The sequence below is a fragment of the Phocoena sinus genome, chromosome 2, assembly GCF_008692025.1.
Source record: "Phocoena sinus isolate mPhoSin1 chromosome 2, mPhoSin1.pri, whole genome shotgun sequence".
Taxonomy (NCBI): Eukaryota; Metazoa; Chordata; class Mammalia; order Artiodactyla; family Phocoenidae; genus Phocoena; species Phocoena sinus.
This window is the reverse complement of record NC_045764.1, coordinates 152,595,448-152,612,884: the sequence shown is the minus strand read 5'-3', so window position 1 is coordinate 152,612,884 and position 17,437 is coordinate 152,595,448. Positions and strand designations below refer to the sequence as shown.

Sequence of the window (17,437 nt, the reverse complement as noted above, 5' to 3'; positions counted from 1 at the left end):
GAAGTGGTGAGTAGAACGTTTTCTCCTACAGTACTGACCCCAATACCCGCCTCTTCACACTGGTCCCAGCCCTGGGCGCCAGGGCCTCCAAGGAAATAGGTACTTTTAAAAGAAGTAAAAATACCTGCACGTAGCAAAAAGTTTGATCAGTACAGAAGGAAATAAAAGGTCAAAAGTTACCTTCCCTCACATTTTTATTCCTCAGAGGCAGCCAGGGTCACCTTTATTAACAGTTTCTTATATATCCTCTCAAAAACTTTATACAAATATACGTGTGTATGCATTTCTATACACATATATATTAGCACACGGGAACAGCACATTATATATGCAAATGGAATCAGGCTAAAATTGTTGAGCAACTTGTATTTTAAACATAACATATCTTCTTTCCACATCAGTACATAAAATGTACCCCATTCTTTTTCATGGCTGTCGATTATTCTGTTATACAGTTGCGCCATAAGTTATTTTGCCTCTCTTCAACTGGTGGGCATTTATGTTATTTCCAATTTTTAGCCATTACAAAAGGTAGTGCAATGAACATCCTTGTACATTTATCTTTTCATAGTTTTGCAGGTGTAGCCAAAAGAACCTCAGCGGCTGAACTAAAGAGTCAAATAATATGCACATTTAGATTTGTGTTAGACATTGTTAAGTTTTCCTGCAAAAATGCTGTGATAATACATACTCCCACCAACAGTGTATGAGGGCGCTTGCTTCCCTCACATCGTTGCCAGCAGTGGTATGATCATAATTCCAAAATTTTGCGAATTTGAGAGTAAAAACTGGTATATCACTGTTTTCATTTGCGTGTCTTTCTGAATTACGTTGAACATTTTTCCATATGTTTTTTAGCCATCTGTGTTTTGTTTTCTATGAAAACATTTTTCTAGTAAGTTGCTCTTATTCTTATTGATTTGAATGAGTTCTTTAGTTAGGAAATTAGCTCAGGGCTACTTTTAACCTTATGGAAACTGAGAGGGAACTGAATTTTGAGTGCTTGTTAAACGCTTGTCAGAGTGCTAAGTGTTTTACCTACAACATTACCTCTAAGCCTCACAACCATCTGCAAGGAAGGTTTTACTACCTGTAGGTAAGAGATTATTACGATCAGAGAGCTAGTATGGGGGGCTCTGAGATCCAAACCATCTGTGCATTTCTTCACTCTACCAGACCAGCCAAGAAGTCTGGGGATTTATGCCAGCACCAGGCGGGTATGTCCTCTGAGATCCCAGGGGGGAAGGGACATTCATTTGATTGTCATTTGTCAGTTTAAGTTCACCTGGGTATTCGGATGGCTCTGTCTTCTCAATACCTTATATTACTTTACGTTAAATTAATTAATATTAAATTAACTGGGATTAACTGGACCCTGGGATTCCTTTTTTTTTTTTTTTTTTTAAATAAGGCCTCATAGTAATTTACTGCTGAACTTTGGCTTCTGTACCTTGACACAGAACTACAGAGAGTGACTGTGTTTAGAACTACTTAGAGAAAAAAGTGAGCTGGTTAGTGGTCCAAATCCAAGCCCCCACAAGCAGCATCGCTGGGAAGGGCTTTCCCTCCACACAGCCAGTGTATTCTGCCCCTCCACACAGCCGAACCCGAGCACAGGGGTCAGGCCGCGGCAGCCTGGGGCTGTTACAGATGCTTGATATTTGCTGACAGTTTTTATGTTTTAGCTGCTTCTGATTACGTGTGTGGAAAAGAAAATTTTAGACTGTTGACGGTCAAGGAAAGACAGAAATGAAGAGGCTGATCCTCTCGAACGTTTTGAAGGATTTACAACTCACAGTCTTAGTTTACAGTTGATTTGTTCTGTTTTGGGCTGTGCCAGGGTGGCCTCCCTTTGGAATACTGGAGGTAGGAGAAACCAGTCCTTGGCCTTTTGGCACTGTTTCCACTGGGACTTCTCTCTTCCCCTCTGGGGAAATGCATCTGTGTTTGCATTCTGCTTTCCCATTTTCTTCCCTTCTCTCTATTCCTGGTGTGTAGCAACTTGGCCACTTTCCTCCCTCCTCATTCTGACTTGGAACCTCATTTTCTTTTCAGTGGCCCAGTCTCCCAGGAATCAGCCCCTGCCCATGGCCTCCCCCATGAGCTGTCGTGTTTTACTTCGTAACAAATGAAAGAAGGCTGAATGAGAGAGCCCCTCACTGGCCCTGCCCTTCGCATTGTGGGATTTTTTTCTTCCTAAATACTCAGTCTGCACTGTTCCCAAGAACTTGGCCTTAACACAAGAGAGGATTTGTTTCAGGCAATGAGCTCTGTAGACAAAAGATTCTTTGCTCTGCAACAGCTGCCGGAGAAAATGTCACAGTGGTAGCTCCTTCTATGGGCAGTTGTCAAGGGAAGCCAAGGTCTGGGCGCAGCTGGAGGGGAGTTCAGGGGGCGGAGGCATCTTCTCTCTGAGGCCTCTCCTTCTCTCCTCAGATGCTGATAGGCCTTGCTGGCCACCTGAGTGGATATGACGGCACCTTTTTGTTCCAGAAGCCTGGGGACGAATATGAGCATCACAGCTACCTGGGAATGAGAGGAGTAAGGCTTCCTGACTTGCTATTGCCCGACTCAACCCTGGGGCCACGCTCAGTCAGAAATGTGACAGCTGGAAGCCCTGGAGTGGTGGCAGGTGTAGTTAAGGGGACTTTGGTGGGGGAGGATGATTGGACCTGTACCCTGTAGTAGAGATTCAGAGCTGGGGTGGGCGGGAAGGGAGAGGGAGGCCACAGATAATGCAGCGATGACACAGACAGGAGCAAGCGCACCCCGTCACCTGTTCTCCTGCCAACATGAGGCATCAGATTTCAGATCAGAGGGCAGCCCGGGACTCAGGCACCCAGGAATCTCCTGCAATCCCAACATTGGCCTCAGCACATTGGCAGGCTACACGTCCTTCCCCTGCAGCCACAACTGCTAGGGTGTTGCCTACCTCTGAGGGCCTTTATTAACATTTCAGCATCCCCACACCCATGTCATCAGGTTCTTCTTTCTTTCCCCACGAAGGTGTCGGGCACACAAGGGGTTTTCCAGTCTTTTAAGGGAAGTGTGTGTTTGCCTGGTCCCTCTGTGCTCTGAGTCCCAACACCAGCCTTGATGGGGCATGGCAGGGCCTAAATACCCAACTGTCTGGGCACCTTGTACCTGGAGCTAATAAGACCTGTGGAAACTGTCCTCCAGTGTGGAGCTCTCAGAGCAGGTTGCATTTACAAGCCCCTTTCCTCAAGGAAACTGCTTTATCAAAGCAGTTTAGATAAATGCCATGTGATTACTTGGGCTCATCACTGGCTTGTTTGTGTGGTCATACCATTCCATATTAAACAAGAAGTGTCCACTGCCCTCAAGTTCATATTCTTAAGTGATTCTGTGTCTTCCTAATGATGTTTGAATACCACATAGCATACATAATTGGATATAGGCCTGACTCACTGTGAACTTGCTATGGAAATGAGAAGGCCAAATATATCAGCCCTGTTCCCTTTCACACTAGAGCACATTGCTTTCTGCTAACAAAAAGTGACAACCCAAATGTGAGAATTTCCATTCCCCTGGGTTTGTCTGATTACTTTTGATGGACAGGGTAGGCGGATGGAGAGAACACTGGTGGTTAAAAACAAAACAAAACTGAAAAACAACCCTCCAGATGCTGAAGTGTCAAACAGTCTTTTTTCTAAAATCAAAATACAACCAATAGATTAAAGAGTGATTCCTGGTGTGATTGAATAAAAGGACCAAGGGAGAAATAACAGAAATAACATTAGAGTTCTCTAAAATATTAAAACACCTTCAGAGAGGTATTTCTCAACTTGCACCCAGTTTCATAACAGAAGCTAGTGTTTATCAAGAACATTCTGTGTGGTAATAAACTTTAGCTCATTTAATCTAAAAAGTAAACCCTATGAGGTAGGAACTCTTAAGTTTCACATTACACAGAAGGAGAGGCTGAGATACAGAGACGTGACTTTGTCAAGGTCACAGCTAGCAATGATGGGACGGTCCATTGCCGGAGTCTCCCACTTGAAATCGTGGGCCGTCTTGCCCACACCTCCCTGGCTGAACTTTGCTGATTTCTTGTCAGTGCACAAGTTGGTGCTTAATGGGAACATAAATGTTGCTTGATTTGATGCTTCACTGTTACACCACCCCTTTGATATTTAAACATATTGCAGGTGATTTTAGGTCACCAAGTCATGCCATCATCAGGGCCCTCCATCTTAAAAGATTAGTTTGTACCAAGCCAAGTAGGTCCCTGATGCTTTGCTTAGTTAGTTACTTGACTGCTTCTCCTGTCCTTCCATAGTTCTGTGCGTTCCTCGGCGCTTTGCTGATCCCCTTTGCCTACCTCACTGTACTGGAGCTGTCCCAGTCCCTCCCGGCAGCGCTGCTCACGGCTGCCCTCCTCACCTTTGGTAAGTTGTCCTAGACCACGTTTCTTGGGATATTGACTGCCACGCTATGAATGTAGCTGGAAATCAATATACTTAAAGATCCTGTCTACGGGCCCAGTTCTTAAGTAACCTGAGGATTGGGTAAATGTACTACAAGCCTCCTTTTATTCACTAGTAATACTTACATATATAAATACTTATATGTAGCAAGCCTTTATATTTTATTGGAGTGGTGAGTTGGTATGGGTAATCCCAAGGAATAGATTATCTGCAAGTTATCCACATTTGAGTTTGGAATGGATAACAAGTTTATGTGTGCGTGTGTGCGTGTGTGTGCTTGTGTGTGCGTGTGTGTGTGTGTGCGTGTGTGTGCGTGTGTGTGTGTGCGTGTGTGTGTGTTTGAAGGAGGCTTACAGTTCTAATTCTGCTTCTCTTAGGTTACTGTCAAGATTAGTTTGCATTCCTTAAACTAATTTCAACTGAATGCAAAGGTAGATGCCACAGAAGTAGCTGGGTGGCAGAGGATAAAATGGGAACTTTATTTCTGTGGATAATTCTCACATGGCTAATTGAGAGTTGATCCAGAGAAATTGATCCTGTTTTTAGCCTTGCTCATATGAAAGTGAATTCCTGACCTCATAGAGCTTAACATTTGAAGAAGTCCAGTTTAGGTGGTTAATTTAGGGGCGATTCTGGCTTTGTTTTTTTTTTTCTTTGTCTTCGTTGGGTCTTCGTTGCTGCGCGTGGGCTTTCTCTAGTTGCAGTGAGCAGGGACTACTCTTCGTTGTGGTGTGTGCGCTTCTCATTGCGGTGGCTTCTGTTGTTGCGGAGTATGGGCTCCAGGCGCTCGGGCTTCAGTAGTTGCGGCACATAGGCCTTAGAGTGTGTGGCCTTCAGTAGTTGCGGTGTGTGGGCTCAGTAGCTATGGCTCGCAGGCTCTAGGGTGCGCGGGCTTCAGTAGTTGTGGTGCCCAGGCTTAGCTGCTCTGCGGCATGTGGGATCTTCCCGGACCAGGGATCAAACCTGTGTCCCCTGCATTGTCAGGCGGATTCTTAACCACTGCACCACCAGGGAAGTCCCTCTGGCTTTGCTTTGACAGATAATGTTGCAAGACTACAGGGTCTCTTTCTAGAGGACTGGTGGCTTTTCCCTTGGGTCTTTAACTTCCCTCTTCAGTTATTCGTTTATTCATTTTTCATTCCACAACTATTTGCAAGCATCTACTCTCTGCTAAGCCACTTTCTTGGCCTCAGAGGATACGCTGATGAGACACTGCTATCATGGAGCTTGCTCATTAGTGGGGCAGATGATAAATAAGCAAGTAAATTAAGTCTGTAATGTAACACCTTAAGCAATAAGTACAATGTAGAAAATAGGGTAGGGTAAGGGGTGGAGTAATGGGGAGTGATTTGTTTTAGGTAGGGTGGTCTGTGAAGAGCCCCCTGAGGAGGTGGCCTTGAGCAGAGACCTGAGTGAAGCCAAAGATTAAGCCATGCAGAGGTCTGAGGGAAGAGTGTTTAGGCAGAGGAAATAGCATGTGCAGTGGTCCTGGTGCAAGGCGGCACTTGGTGGATTCAGGGAACAGCAAGAAGGCCAGTGAGGCCAGAGAAGAGTGAGTGAGGCAGAGGGTGTTGGGAGAGGAGGCTGGATAGGTGGGGAGACCATGAAGGCTTTGGTGGCCATCTTGAGGCTGTCTGAAGGAGCTTGTTAGTCTGAATGAGATGGGAAGACATTGGAGGACTTAGGCCAGGCCATGATGTAATGAAATTTTGTTTAAAAGAAAAATCACTTCAGCACCTGCATGGAGAATCAACTCCCAACAGAGACTTCATATGAAATGGTAAGATTCTTTCCTGGGTGTATGTAGTTTGTGGCTGCATAAGCATGGTAGCAGAACTCCCTTTTTGATGGTGGAAATTAGCAGGAGCCCTCATCTCAGGATCACTGTATCTGAATGCATGACGTGATCCCTTTGTGGGTCAAGGGCCTGGAAGCAGTGTGAGATATTCTTTCATATCATCGGGCTTTGGTGTACCCCAAAGCTGTGGCCTTCCACCTTCCAGATGACTCAGTTGCCCATCTAATCTTGACTGCACAAATGCAACTAAGCACAAGGGGGACTGTTTCTTACCACTGGGGTGTTTGGTTCTCAGGGGGGCCCATCTCTGATTCCACTTTTTGACCACTGAGCTCATGTTTTTCAGACACAGGATGCCTCACTCTGTCCCAGTACATCCTCCTTGACCCCATCTTGATGTTCTTCATCATGGCTGCCATGCTGAGCATGGTCAAGTACAACTCCTGTGCCAACAGGTCAGAAACACCATCTTTGGGAGGGGGTGTCAGAAGCTGTGGCAGCTCTAGAATTTATATAAGGGCCAGGGACAGGGTGGGTGTGATGCCTAGGGTGGGGGGCACCAGAATAGATATTGCCTGGGAACTGTTTGTCTCCCTGCCCTCAGTGGTTGCAGCCATTCCTGACTTGGTGATGGGAATAAGGTATATAAAGTTTGGCTTGAAGGGTCTACATCAGTCAAGAGGATCCCTGCAGGCCCCAGTCAACTCTAAAGCTGTTCTGGAGGGCCTGGCCTTCTTCCAGAATAGTCCCTTCCAGATCATCCTTCTGCCTCTGAGAGAGTAGAGTAGGTCATTCATTTTATTCAGACCAAAAGAGCTGGCTCTGCTAAGGCTTTTTCAGAAGTCACCTTGGTTTCGCCACAACCAAGCAGTGACCACCAGCTCTCTCCGGATTTGGGTTATCTTCTACTTGCACCACATCCCCTTCCACCTGCCATTTCTTTTTTTTTTTTTTTTTTTTTTTTTTTTTTTGCGGTACGCTGGCCTCTCACTGTTGTGGCCTCTCCTGCTACGGAGCACAGGCTCCGGACGCATAAGCTCAGCGGCCATGGCTCACGGGCCCAGCCGCTACGCAGCATGTGGGATCTTCCCAGACCGGGGCATGAACCCATGTCCCCTGCATCGGCAGGCGGACTCCCGACCACTGCGCCACCAGGGAAGCCCCACCTGTCATTTCTTGAATACATACTATGTGCCAGGTACTGTGCCAGGAGCTAGAGGTACAGGAACACATAGGTCTTGGCTGTTCAGGAGCATTTGCTGTGGCAGGGGGTCAGCCAGGGGATGAGGAGACTGCAGCTCAGAGCACCAGGTGATCTAAGTGCGGCAAGCTTGGGAACCGACTGCTGGGCATAGCACTGTGCTCCCCCGCTGGCTGGCTGTATTACCTAACCTCTCTGTACCTCGAGTCCTCGAGTCCTCGTGTGGAAGAAGAGGCGGATGACAGGATCTGCTTCCAGGGGGTTGTAGGGAAGGCTAAAGAGTTAATACGTGTAAAGTGCTTGCAACAGTGCCTGACACATAGTAGGCACTCAGTAACTGCTGGCTTTTACAGGATCCAGAGGTGGCACAAAAGACAGGGCTGACTGAATCCATCAGGCTTCTCTGGATTTTCCTTTTCCTTCCACTTGATTGGTCACCACTGAAGAATAAGCCTCTTGCTTACTTGAAGCCCTGTACTTAGCGAGGAAAGCGATGGCGCTTCTCCCCAGAAGAATCACCTACTGACTCTAACATTGTGCTTCCTGCAGTTTCAGGGGTTTCACAGACCACCTCCTCCTCGGAGCCATGCATGGTCCCTGAGGTTGGGAGCCCTCAAGAGAGAGGCCACAGTGCAGCCTCCCAGAGTCAGAGGACCTCTGCCTTCCCCATTGCTGCTCTTGCTTTTGAGTTTGGTTCCAGCTGCCAAACTGAACTCTGTGCCTTGTTGATTTTCAGGCCCTTCTCTGCCCCCTGGTGGCTCTGGCTCAGCCTGACTGGCGTTAATCTAGCTGGTGCTCTGGGGGTCAAGTTTGTTGGCCTCTTTATCATCCTGCAAGTGGGGTGGAACACCGTTTCAGACCTTTGGCACCTGTTTGGAGACCTCAGTCTTTCAATGGTGAGAACCCAAGTGCTTGTAGAAATGTCTTTGCTCCCCTGCTCCTCGCTTAGCAGAGCCAGTGGTCTTTCTCTGCTTCTGCTGCAGGTGGCAGAACAGCTGTGTTCTGGGCCCGAGGTGGGCTGCATCCGGCTGCCCTCTCTAGGGAGCAGGGCATCAGGGAGTGGGCCATGGCTGACAGGCTGGAGAGGTATAAAGAGAGAGGATGGACTGATATCCTTGGGATTCTCTTTCGGCATTTGTTCCTGCATCGGTTTTTAAATGCTTTGCAAACAACCCAGCCAGGGGATTCTGTCCATCTGGGCTCATGCCAAATGTGTGACAGACACTGACTGCCTGGGACTTGAGGTAAAATTGGTAGACTGACTTCCTGAACTTAAAATTTTCTTTTCCTGACCCAGAGTCTCTGCATCTGGAGGCTGGTAAGGGCCTTATGGTTTATTACAATATTATTTATTAAGAGCTGACTCTGTGTCAGGCAGTATGCAAAATGCTTTACTTTCATCATCTCATTTCCTCCTCATAACAAACCCGTGAGGCAGGTAGTTATTACCCTCTTGCCAAATGAGGAAATTGAGACCTAGAGAGGTAATAATGTTCCCAAAGTCATACAAGTAGTAAGAGGTAGATCTAGGATTCAAACAGGCGAGGCTGACTCCAGGCCTGAACTATTGATACTTTGCTGTAACGCACCTCTGAACCAAAGTCCCAACAAGTTCATTTATTCATTCAGAACATATAGACAGACCATCCGCTAAGTGTGAGACACAGAATATGCAGATGATTAAAACAAGATTCTTGCCCTCTAGAGACAATGGAGAGAGAGAAATAAGAAAGAAAGAAAGGAAAGAAAAAATAAGTCATGGTCCAGCCAACAAAGGCTGTGAGAGCACAGAGGAGAGCACAAGCCCAGTCTCGGGCAATCCAGGAAGGCTTCTAGGAGGAAGCTGAGGCCTAAAGTTAAGATAAGGAGCAGTTATCAATGTGATGGGTGGGGCTGGTACAGTGCAAGAAGCATGGGGAAAGTGCAGGGCATCAGTGTGACTAGGATGGAGAGGGAGTGATGAGTGACGATGCTGAAGATGCAGGCCACACCTTGGCAGTAACGCGGGGACAGCCCGGGGTCCTCGGTGAGGGTCTGGACAGGCAGCGGAGGGCTGGCCCAGGTTCAGCCCCCTGCAGTGCTTGGTTGGTGGGGGGTGTTATGGGAAGGCTTAGGGTTTCCCCATGTCTTTCTCTCTTGATAGCCATTAGTTTTTCAATTGTTTCTGATTATGACTTAACACATAAAAACTTACAGATGACACACATGTCAGGCATAAGGCAAATAATGCCTCATATGCCCAGCACCCTGCACTGGCTTGGTTTGCAGGTGACTGTGGGAAAACATCTGACCGCTCGCATCCTGTGCCTCATAGTGCTGCCGCTGGCTCTCTACACGGCCACATACGCTGTTCACTTCATGGTGCTGAATAGAAGGTACAGCCAGAGCCTTTCCAGTGTCTCACTTCTGCTCTTCCTCTTGCCTCTAAGTCTATGGAGGGGCCGTGTGATTTCCTGGGTCTCGTTGGGATGCTCGGAGGGGACCCAGGGTTTTTTTTCTGTTGGTTTCCTCTTATGTTCTATCTTTTGGGTACCCTGGCCTGAAGGAAGAAGAGAATGTTCTAATAGCCAAACTGCCCCTTATCCCTAAACACAGTTCCTTGTGCTTAACAGGGATGGGCCACCATAAGCATGTGCAGTTGGAGTGAGGATAATAATAACAATAACACCAGCAGCGGCTCCCATTTAACAGGTAGTGACTATGTGTCAGGAACTGTGTTCAGCATTTTATATACATTATCTCATTTAGTCATAATAATTCTTTTTTTAAAAAAAATTTTTGGCCGTGCCACACGGCATGTGGGATCTCAGTTCCGCGACCAGGGATCTAACCTGTGTCCCTTGCATTGTAAGCACAGAGTCTTAACCACTGGACCACCAGGGAAGTCCCATAATAATTCTTTTGATTTTTTTTTTTTAAATCCCTGATTTATAAATGAAGAATTGAGGCTAAACAAGGCCAGGTATCTTCCAAAGTTCACCTAGCTAGTAAGTGACCAAGTTATAATTTGGACCCCAGTTTCTCTGACTCTATCCCCCATGTCTGTCCACAGTACCACACTGCCACTCCCTTGTACTTCTTTTAAACCAGCTGTGCAGAGCTCTTCCTCGGGCTCCTGGGAAATCACAGTTTCACTCCATTAATTTGTCTGTCTTCTCTCTGCCTTTCCCCACAGTGGTCCTGGTGATGGCTTCTTCAGTTCTGCCTTCCAGGCCCGGCTTTCAGGAAACAACCTTCACAATGCTTCCATCCCTGAACGTGAGTGTCTCTTGTCCTTTACAAAGGTAGAAGGACAGAAGGGATTCCTGGGAGTTGTATTGGAAAAGATGATATGACAGCCTGAGTTATTTTAGATGGGCAAAGTGGGAGAAAGATCCAGTTAAATCTGGTCTGAGCACTCAAGAGAGTGAGTAGGAACACAGGAAGTGCAGAGGAAGACGTCCTGAGCATCGAGCTCTTTGACCCTAAAGAATAACTTGTCCGTCGTGGCTGTGGGAAGGCCAACAGAGAGAATCTGGTGAAGGAACAAGGCCCTTCAGGGCTAGAGGTCAGTTCCCACCAGAGTATCCTGCTACTCGCATCCATTCACTATTCACACCGGGTAACTGAGCAAGTGTTAGCCACGTCGGAGGCTGTAAGCGGATGCCCTCCAGAGTAGAGAGTCTGGAGTAGAGTCTGCAGTAGAGGACCTCTACATGATGTGACCGTATGTGTTAAGTATAGAAAGAGGGAACGCAGAGCTGTGGGGATCAAAGGTGTAAGACATCACTTCTGTTAGGGGGTTGGGGGGTGATCAGAGTGAGTGAGTTGCCTTGGAGTCAGGCCCTGGAAAAATGGGTAGGTTTCAGCAGAGGGAGATGGGGGAGAGGGCGTATCAGGCAGAAGGGAGAGCGTGATCAAAGCCAAGAGCAGGGCAGAATTTAAGGCTTAGGTTATATGCAGAAAAGTACTGGAAGATAAGGTTGACAAGATAGGTTGGGCCCAGGTCATTACTTCCTGGAGGCAAGGACAATGTCTTTTAGTCTCTCCAGGGCCTAGAACACAGTGGGCCCACCCAGAGCGTGGAAAGAATGAAAAATAGGAAAGCAGGCAAAAATTGGTTTGGAAAGGCAGACACTGGATTCCACATTGGAGAAGTCAGCCTTGAGTTGCTTGAGGAAATCCATGCAGTGGGGCCAGTGGGCTTGGGGCTGAGGCTTTCAAAGGAGGACTAGCCAAGTAAGGGATGGTCGATGCTGTGCAGTGGCTGTGGTCTGTGAGGAAACTGTAGAAAGAGGAAGACGACAGGGTGCGGTCAGGCCACTGGGCATGCAGGAGGAAGGGGCTGCTCAGGAGCAGTCCGTGAGGGAGTGTGGGGTTGAGATGGGGGACAGAGCATAATCGAGAAGCAGCTGCGGTCAGCAGCGTGCGGGGCTGCGTGTGTTGACCAGCACGAGGACTTAGAAGGATGGAGTGGTGGCGTTAGCAAATTTCTACTCGTTATTTAAAAGGCCTAGCTCAGCTATATTCTCTTCCATCAAGCCATCCTCTTTTTACTCTTTGGGCAAGAATTTGTTCTACCCTACTCTGGGCTCCCACCATGTCACACCTGGTCGCACCTTTGCTGGAGCGTTTGCTGATCATCCCGTGCTGCTCAGTGTGTGGCGCCATCATCCCCAAGACTGGGCTCCACTAGGTCTGCAGCCAGGCCTCCTCCACCTTTGCATCCACCGTGTAATCGATACGGTCTAGCGACCAGATGGATGAACAAAGGGAGACAGGAGCAGCCAGCACTGGTGCAGTGAGACCTGTTTCGGTGGAGTGGGGAATGGCGGGCAGCCAGATTGCAGGGCGTGGAGAAGAGGGACAGTAAGAAGGCAAAGAGGCTCCTCCATAAGCCGGGGCCTGTGTGGGGAGGGGATGGATGCTCTTGGGTAAGCTGTTTACTCTGGGTTTTTGTTTTTGTTTTTTTAAATTCAGAGTAAAAACCCAAAACACCATTGAACAGTTACTACATGTGGTACTAGATTCAAAAGGCACAAAAGGATATATAGTGAAAAGTCTCTCTTAACAGTCTATAGTAACACTATATCTTGGAGAACATTCCAGATGAAGATATAAGATGCTTCTTCCTTCTTTATTCCATGGAATGTGTATGATAGACCTTGAATGAAGGACAAGTTGTTCCTAGTCTTTTGCTTTGATAATAGCATTGTTAATACCCAGCTTCTTCTGAAGTCCTTAGGAAGGAGGGGAGGGGACAGGCGAGACTATTTGGTGAAATCCTCTTGAGTTGACTCCACTGGGGTGAGAAGGCAGCTGCGCATCTTGCTTTCGGCAGTCCGGGACCCAGTGGAGTCTGTTAGGGGCTGGGGAGGCCTGCGGCTTCAGCGGCCCCTGCAGTCAGGGGCAGGTCTAGCGCTGCGCCAGCTCACACCGTCGCCGTCTGCCCGCAGACCTGGCCTATGGCTCTGTGATCACCGTGAAGAGCGCGCGGATGGCCGTCGGCTACCTCCACTCACACGGGCACCTCTACCCCGAGGGCATCGGCGCCCGCCAGCAGCAGGTCAGTGAGCCCTTTGTGCGCTTGAGTTGCGGCAGCACTAAGCTGTTTGCCGTGACTGAACCCTCCGTTCTCTTTCTGGCTTCCCCTCCTTTACCCGCACTGTTTCCCCGGCTTGAAACATCCTTTTCCCCTGCCTAACTCCAGCTTCCCTAGGCTTCAGCTGGGGAGCTCCCCTCTGACCACCATGACCTACCTCTGCCTGCTCCTGGGTTAGGTGTGTCTGGTGTGGGCGGCTTTCTCGGCACCCTTACAAGCTTGTGTGGTAACCCTCTTCGCATTGAATTGTGAGTGCTTCCTTCCTCCTGTCTATTTGCTGTTTGATTGCTGACTCCTGGAAGGCTCAGTGCCCAGCACGAAGTGGATGATGGGTAGAGCGTAATGGTTATAAACACAGGCCTGGGAACCAGACTAGTTTATCTGGGTTCGAATCCTGGTTGCACTAGAGTGTGACTTTGAACAAATTCCTTAACCTTTCTGTGCTTCAGTGGGCTCATCTTTAAATTGGGGAAAATAAATAGTACTTCTCTCCATCATAAGGTTGTTGTGAGGATTAAGTGAGATAATCCGTCTGATGTGCATGCTGGAGGATTAGCCGTGAGTATGATCTGAACGAGTGAGCGACACTGTCCGCGTCCACGTTAAGGAGTGGTGGATGTGGCTGTGGTGGATGATGCCTGAGAGGGAGAAGGATGGGGTTGGAGAGGTCCGTGGGGCCAGATTATGGAGAGGCCTTACGTGTTACAGTAGATTTAATTTTGTTCTGTAGACGCTGGGGAGGCATTGAAACTTATTAAGGGATAAGATGTGCTTAGATTTCTAGTTTAGAAGGACAGCTCTAGCAGGAGTGTGGTGGATTGGAAGGAGGAGGAGACTAGAGGCAATAATCATGACAACGGATGGTGAAAGGAGGCAGAGACCACAGGGAGAGAGGTGGGAAGTGATTTAGGAAACTCTTCACAGGTTGAATGTCAGGGCCTGGTAACTGATAGATGTCGGGGATGAGCCGTGTCCAGGTCTGTAGTCTGGAGGTCAAGGTGTTTGCGTGATAATGCTGTTTCACCATAATCAGAAATGGAGGAGGAAGCATGGCTTTGGAGATGAGTTTCCTTTGTGTATTTTAGCTCTGGGACTTGTCTCAGGGAAGAGACATGAGTGTGTAGCATACAGGTGTCAGTGACACAGTGGGGGATGGGTGACATTGCCCTGAAGCAGTGTGCAGAGGGAGGAGGGCCAGCAGAGGAGCCCTGGGGAACAGCAGCACATAAGGCAGCATTAAAGGCGCTCAGAGTGGTGCTGGTAGAAGTGGCTGAGAAGGAAGGGGTGGATGGGGAGGTTGGAGGAGAACGGGAGGAGAGTGCCAAGCAGAGGGTCTCCAGTGGGAGAAGACGCCAGCAGTTCAGGTGCTGCAGAGACCTCGGAGAAGGTGAGGACAGAGGAAGAGGCCTTCGAAGGGCAACATGGGAGGCCTGGCAGCTCTGACAAGGGTGGCTTCCATGGCGTGGGCAGGGCGGAGGCCTCGGATGCAGTTTCCCGAGGAGAGGAGGGTGCGGAGGTCGGGGCTTCAGGGCTGGCTGCTGCTCTGAGAAGCTTGAAGTGAAGTTTCTCTTCCTGCAAAATGCCCAGAACCTTTACTTTGTGAAAAACTTTTGCTTCTCAAAATATTTTATTGTTATTATTTCCTTATTTACTAGAAGGTTGACCCAGAGTATTGGGTTTTGGTATCAGTTTCCCATTCTTGACTCTCCGCTTCTCTCTAGCGCAGTGGTTCTCAACCCTGGCTGCGCTTTAGAGTCCATTGGAGAGCTTTTTAAAAATTCTGATGCCTGAGGTCCACCCCAGAGATTCTGACTTAATTGACCTAGGATGGGGCCCATGCATTGTGCATTTTTGTTTTGGTTTTAAGCTCTCCAGAAGAGTCTAATGTACTGCTAGCCCTTCCATAGTGATACCTTGCTGCTGGTGTCGTGTAGGAGATAAAGTTACAGATGTGGTGACGAGGAACATCTATACTGTGCAAAGGGAGAGAAGAGCCACGTTCTGAAAGGCCCTATTAAGCTGGTCTTAGTGTTACACACTTGAAGCCCATGGGTAGAGGCATGAAGCTGTGACAGTCATCTAGAGAGAGCACATTAGGCCAAGGGACAGAGAGCCTGGCTTTGTCACTGACTGAGTCACTGAGCCTTTCGCAGCCTGTGTCTTCATCTATAAATTGAGGGGACCGCACTAAATAACCTCTAGTAGCCCTCCTCTGCCCTGTATTTTAATGTCTTGTTAACAGCTCTAGGTCCCGATTTTTAAATGTTTTTAAAGCATAACATTTATAAAGTAAGATTGGAAAGTGTAGAAAAGTATAAAAAAAACCCCAAAGTTACACATAATCCAAGGATCATTGTTTATCCACGTAGTTTGATGTACAACATTCTGCTGTAGTAGCATACCTGTGTCCCTAGGAGACCTCATGGTATAAAACTCCATTGTAAAAATAAATGTTTCAAGGGGAAAAAGAGGCCATGGACTATATTCACAATAAGTGATTTTTCTAATAGGAATTTTAATAATAATGGTTTTTGGAAAAAAAAACAAAAAACAAAATGACAGCACAGGGTGCACACAAGCACCACAAAAGCTTAACGTCCTTGAGCAAATCAAGCTGGGTGAGCTTGATGTGTGCAGCTTTTGATGGGGAGCGTGGACTTAATTTCTCTGTGGCTGCCACAACTTTTAATGTGTATGTTCTTAATACCATTATTCCTAATTGTTTCTGAGAAAGCAAAAACCACTGAAACAAAGCAGCCATAATACACGCATAATTATTTTCCTACACGCTAATTCCAAATCTCTTTGCAAGTAAATAAGTCATGTTTTGTCCAATTAGAGTTATTAAAACTCACGTTGTAAGAGAGATGCCTTTGTTTCCGTTGCTTCTGGGTATTTATGTGCTTGTATACGTAATTAGCATAATTGTATGTATGCAGTCTCTATCCTGGGAGCTTGGAGCTAGCTCCCTCTGTTTGAATCCTGTCTCCCCAGCTGACAAGCTGTGAGACCTTTACTTAACCTCAGCGAATTACTTACCCTCAGTTTGCTTGTAAGTAAGGTGGAGGTAACCATAGTACCTACAACCTAGCGATAAGACCTGTCCAGTGCTTAGAGCAGTGCCTAGTGATAAATGGTAACCATTTTCAACAGCAACATGTTATACACCTTCTCCTGTGCTGCGTAAAAATGCCCTGAAACATTTTCTGCGGCTGTATAATATTCTATCCTGTGGACATAACCAGCACGTAACTCTTCCTTTAGTATTGGACATTTATATTGTTCCCAGGATTTTTGCTGGTAGTTTAATTGCAGCATTACACGCGTGTACACACATGCACACACATACAATTTTTAAAAAATCAGTGTATACAAAATGGCTATGTCTAAAACTTCAGGCTTCTAGGATAAGATTTTTTTTTTTTTTTTTTTTTTTACTGTACGCGGGCCTCTCACCGCTGCGGCCTCTCCCGTTGCGGAGCACAGGCTCCAGATGCGCAGGCTCAGTGGTCATGGCTCATGGGCCCAGCCGCTCTGCGGCATGTGGGATCCTCCCAGACTGGGTCACAAACCCGTGTCCCCTGCATTGGCAGGCGGACTCCCAACCGCTGCGCCACCAGGGAAGCCCCTAGGATAAGATATTAATAGAGTTTTTTTCGTTTCATTTGGCCATATTCTAGAAAATATTCGGCCATATTCTAGAAAATACCATGAATTTTTCATTTAGAAAGTTTGAGACATGGTCTTGATGACTTTTTAAAAATGCACTAAATTCTCTTTGTGTGCTGGAGACTGTGTTACACAAGGTGTTATTGTTCCTCCCTCTAGGAGGTGGGAAGTTGAAAGATAGGATGCAGAGGCGTACACAGAGACAAATCAAAAAGGCTTTTGTGGGAAAAGACCTCTAAATATAGAAAGAAGGAGAGAAAGTAGCATTTACCAAATGCTACTTCTGAGCCCTGACGGGAAACACAGCCCCTCGGGTTGGTGGCTGGGGATTCTGAAAAAGGCTTAAGCAACATTGGCTTGCTATTGATTGTCCTGTGGCCAGCTGTGCTGATAGTGACTGTCTTCTCCCTCCCACCTCCTCCTCCCTCCCCCACCCTACCCAGGTCACCACCTATTTGCACAAGGACTACAACAACCTGTGGATTATCAAGAAACATAATACAAATTCAGGTAATGCGGTAGGGAACTGGAGCTTCTTGTATTATTACTTACTCTGAGCCCTCCTTAACATTTCTCATGCCTCCAAAAGAATGGTGCTGGGATGGGCTTTCCTGAGCATTCTTTGCCATCTTTACAGATCTCAGTTATCCTTTCAACAGTTACTTATTGAGCCCCTGCTACGTTACAAGGACTGTTGTTGGCATAGGGATAAGCAGTGAGCAAGACAGATAAGATCTCAC

The 17,437-nt window shown here is 47.3% G+C and overlaps 1 protein-coding gene across 5 annotated transcripts in view; it reads left to right on the top strand.

The window, feature by feature from the left end:
* POMT2 (protein O-mannosyltransferase 2) overlaps positions 1-17,437 on the top strand; it is a 50,701-nt gene that overhangs the window by 10,302 nt on the left and 22,962 nt on the right. For 4 of the 5 annotated variants that reach the window (XM_032621577.1, XM_032621578.1, XM_032621580.1 and 1 more), the window contains exons 3-10: positions 2,437-2,541; positions 4,301-4,409; positions 6,593-6,701; positions 8,184-8,343; positions 9,716-9,822; positions 10,623-10,705; positions 12,883-12,992; positions 17,141-17,207. In XM_032621577.1, coding sequence (XP_032477468.1) covers positions 2,437-2,541; positions 4,301-4,409; positions 6,593-6,701; positions 8,184-8,343; positions 9,716-9,822; positions 10,623-10,705; positions 12,883-12,992; positions 17,141-17,207 — 850 coding nt within the window. Of the gene's footprint in view, positions 1-2,436; positions 2,633-4,300; positions 4,410-6,592; positions 6,702-8,183; positions 8,344-9,715; positions 9,823-10,622; positions 10,706-12,882; positions 12,993-17,140; positions 17,208-17,437 lie in introns of all 5 variants that reach the window. The other variant, XM_032621579.1, reaches the window with a different exon arrangement.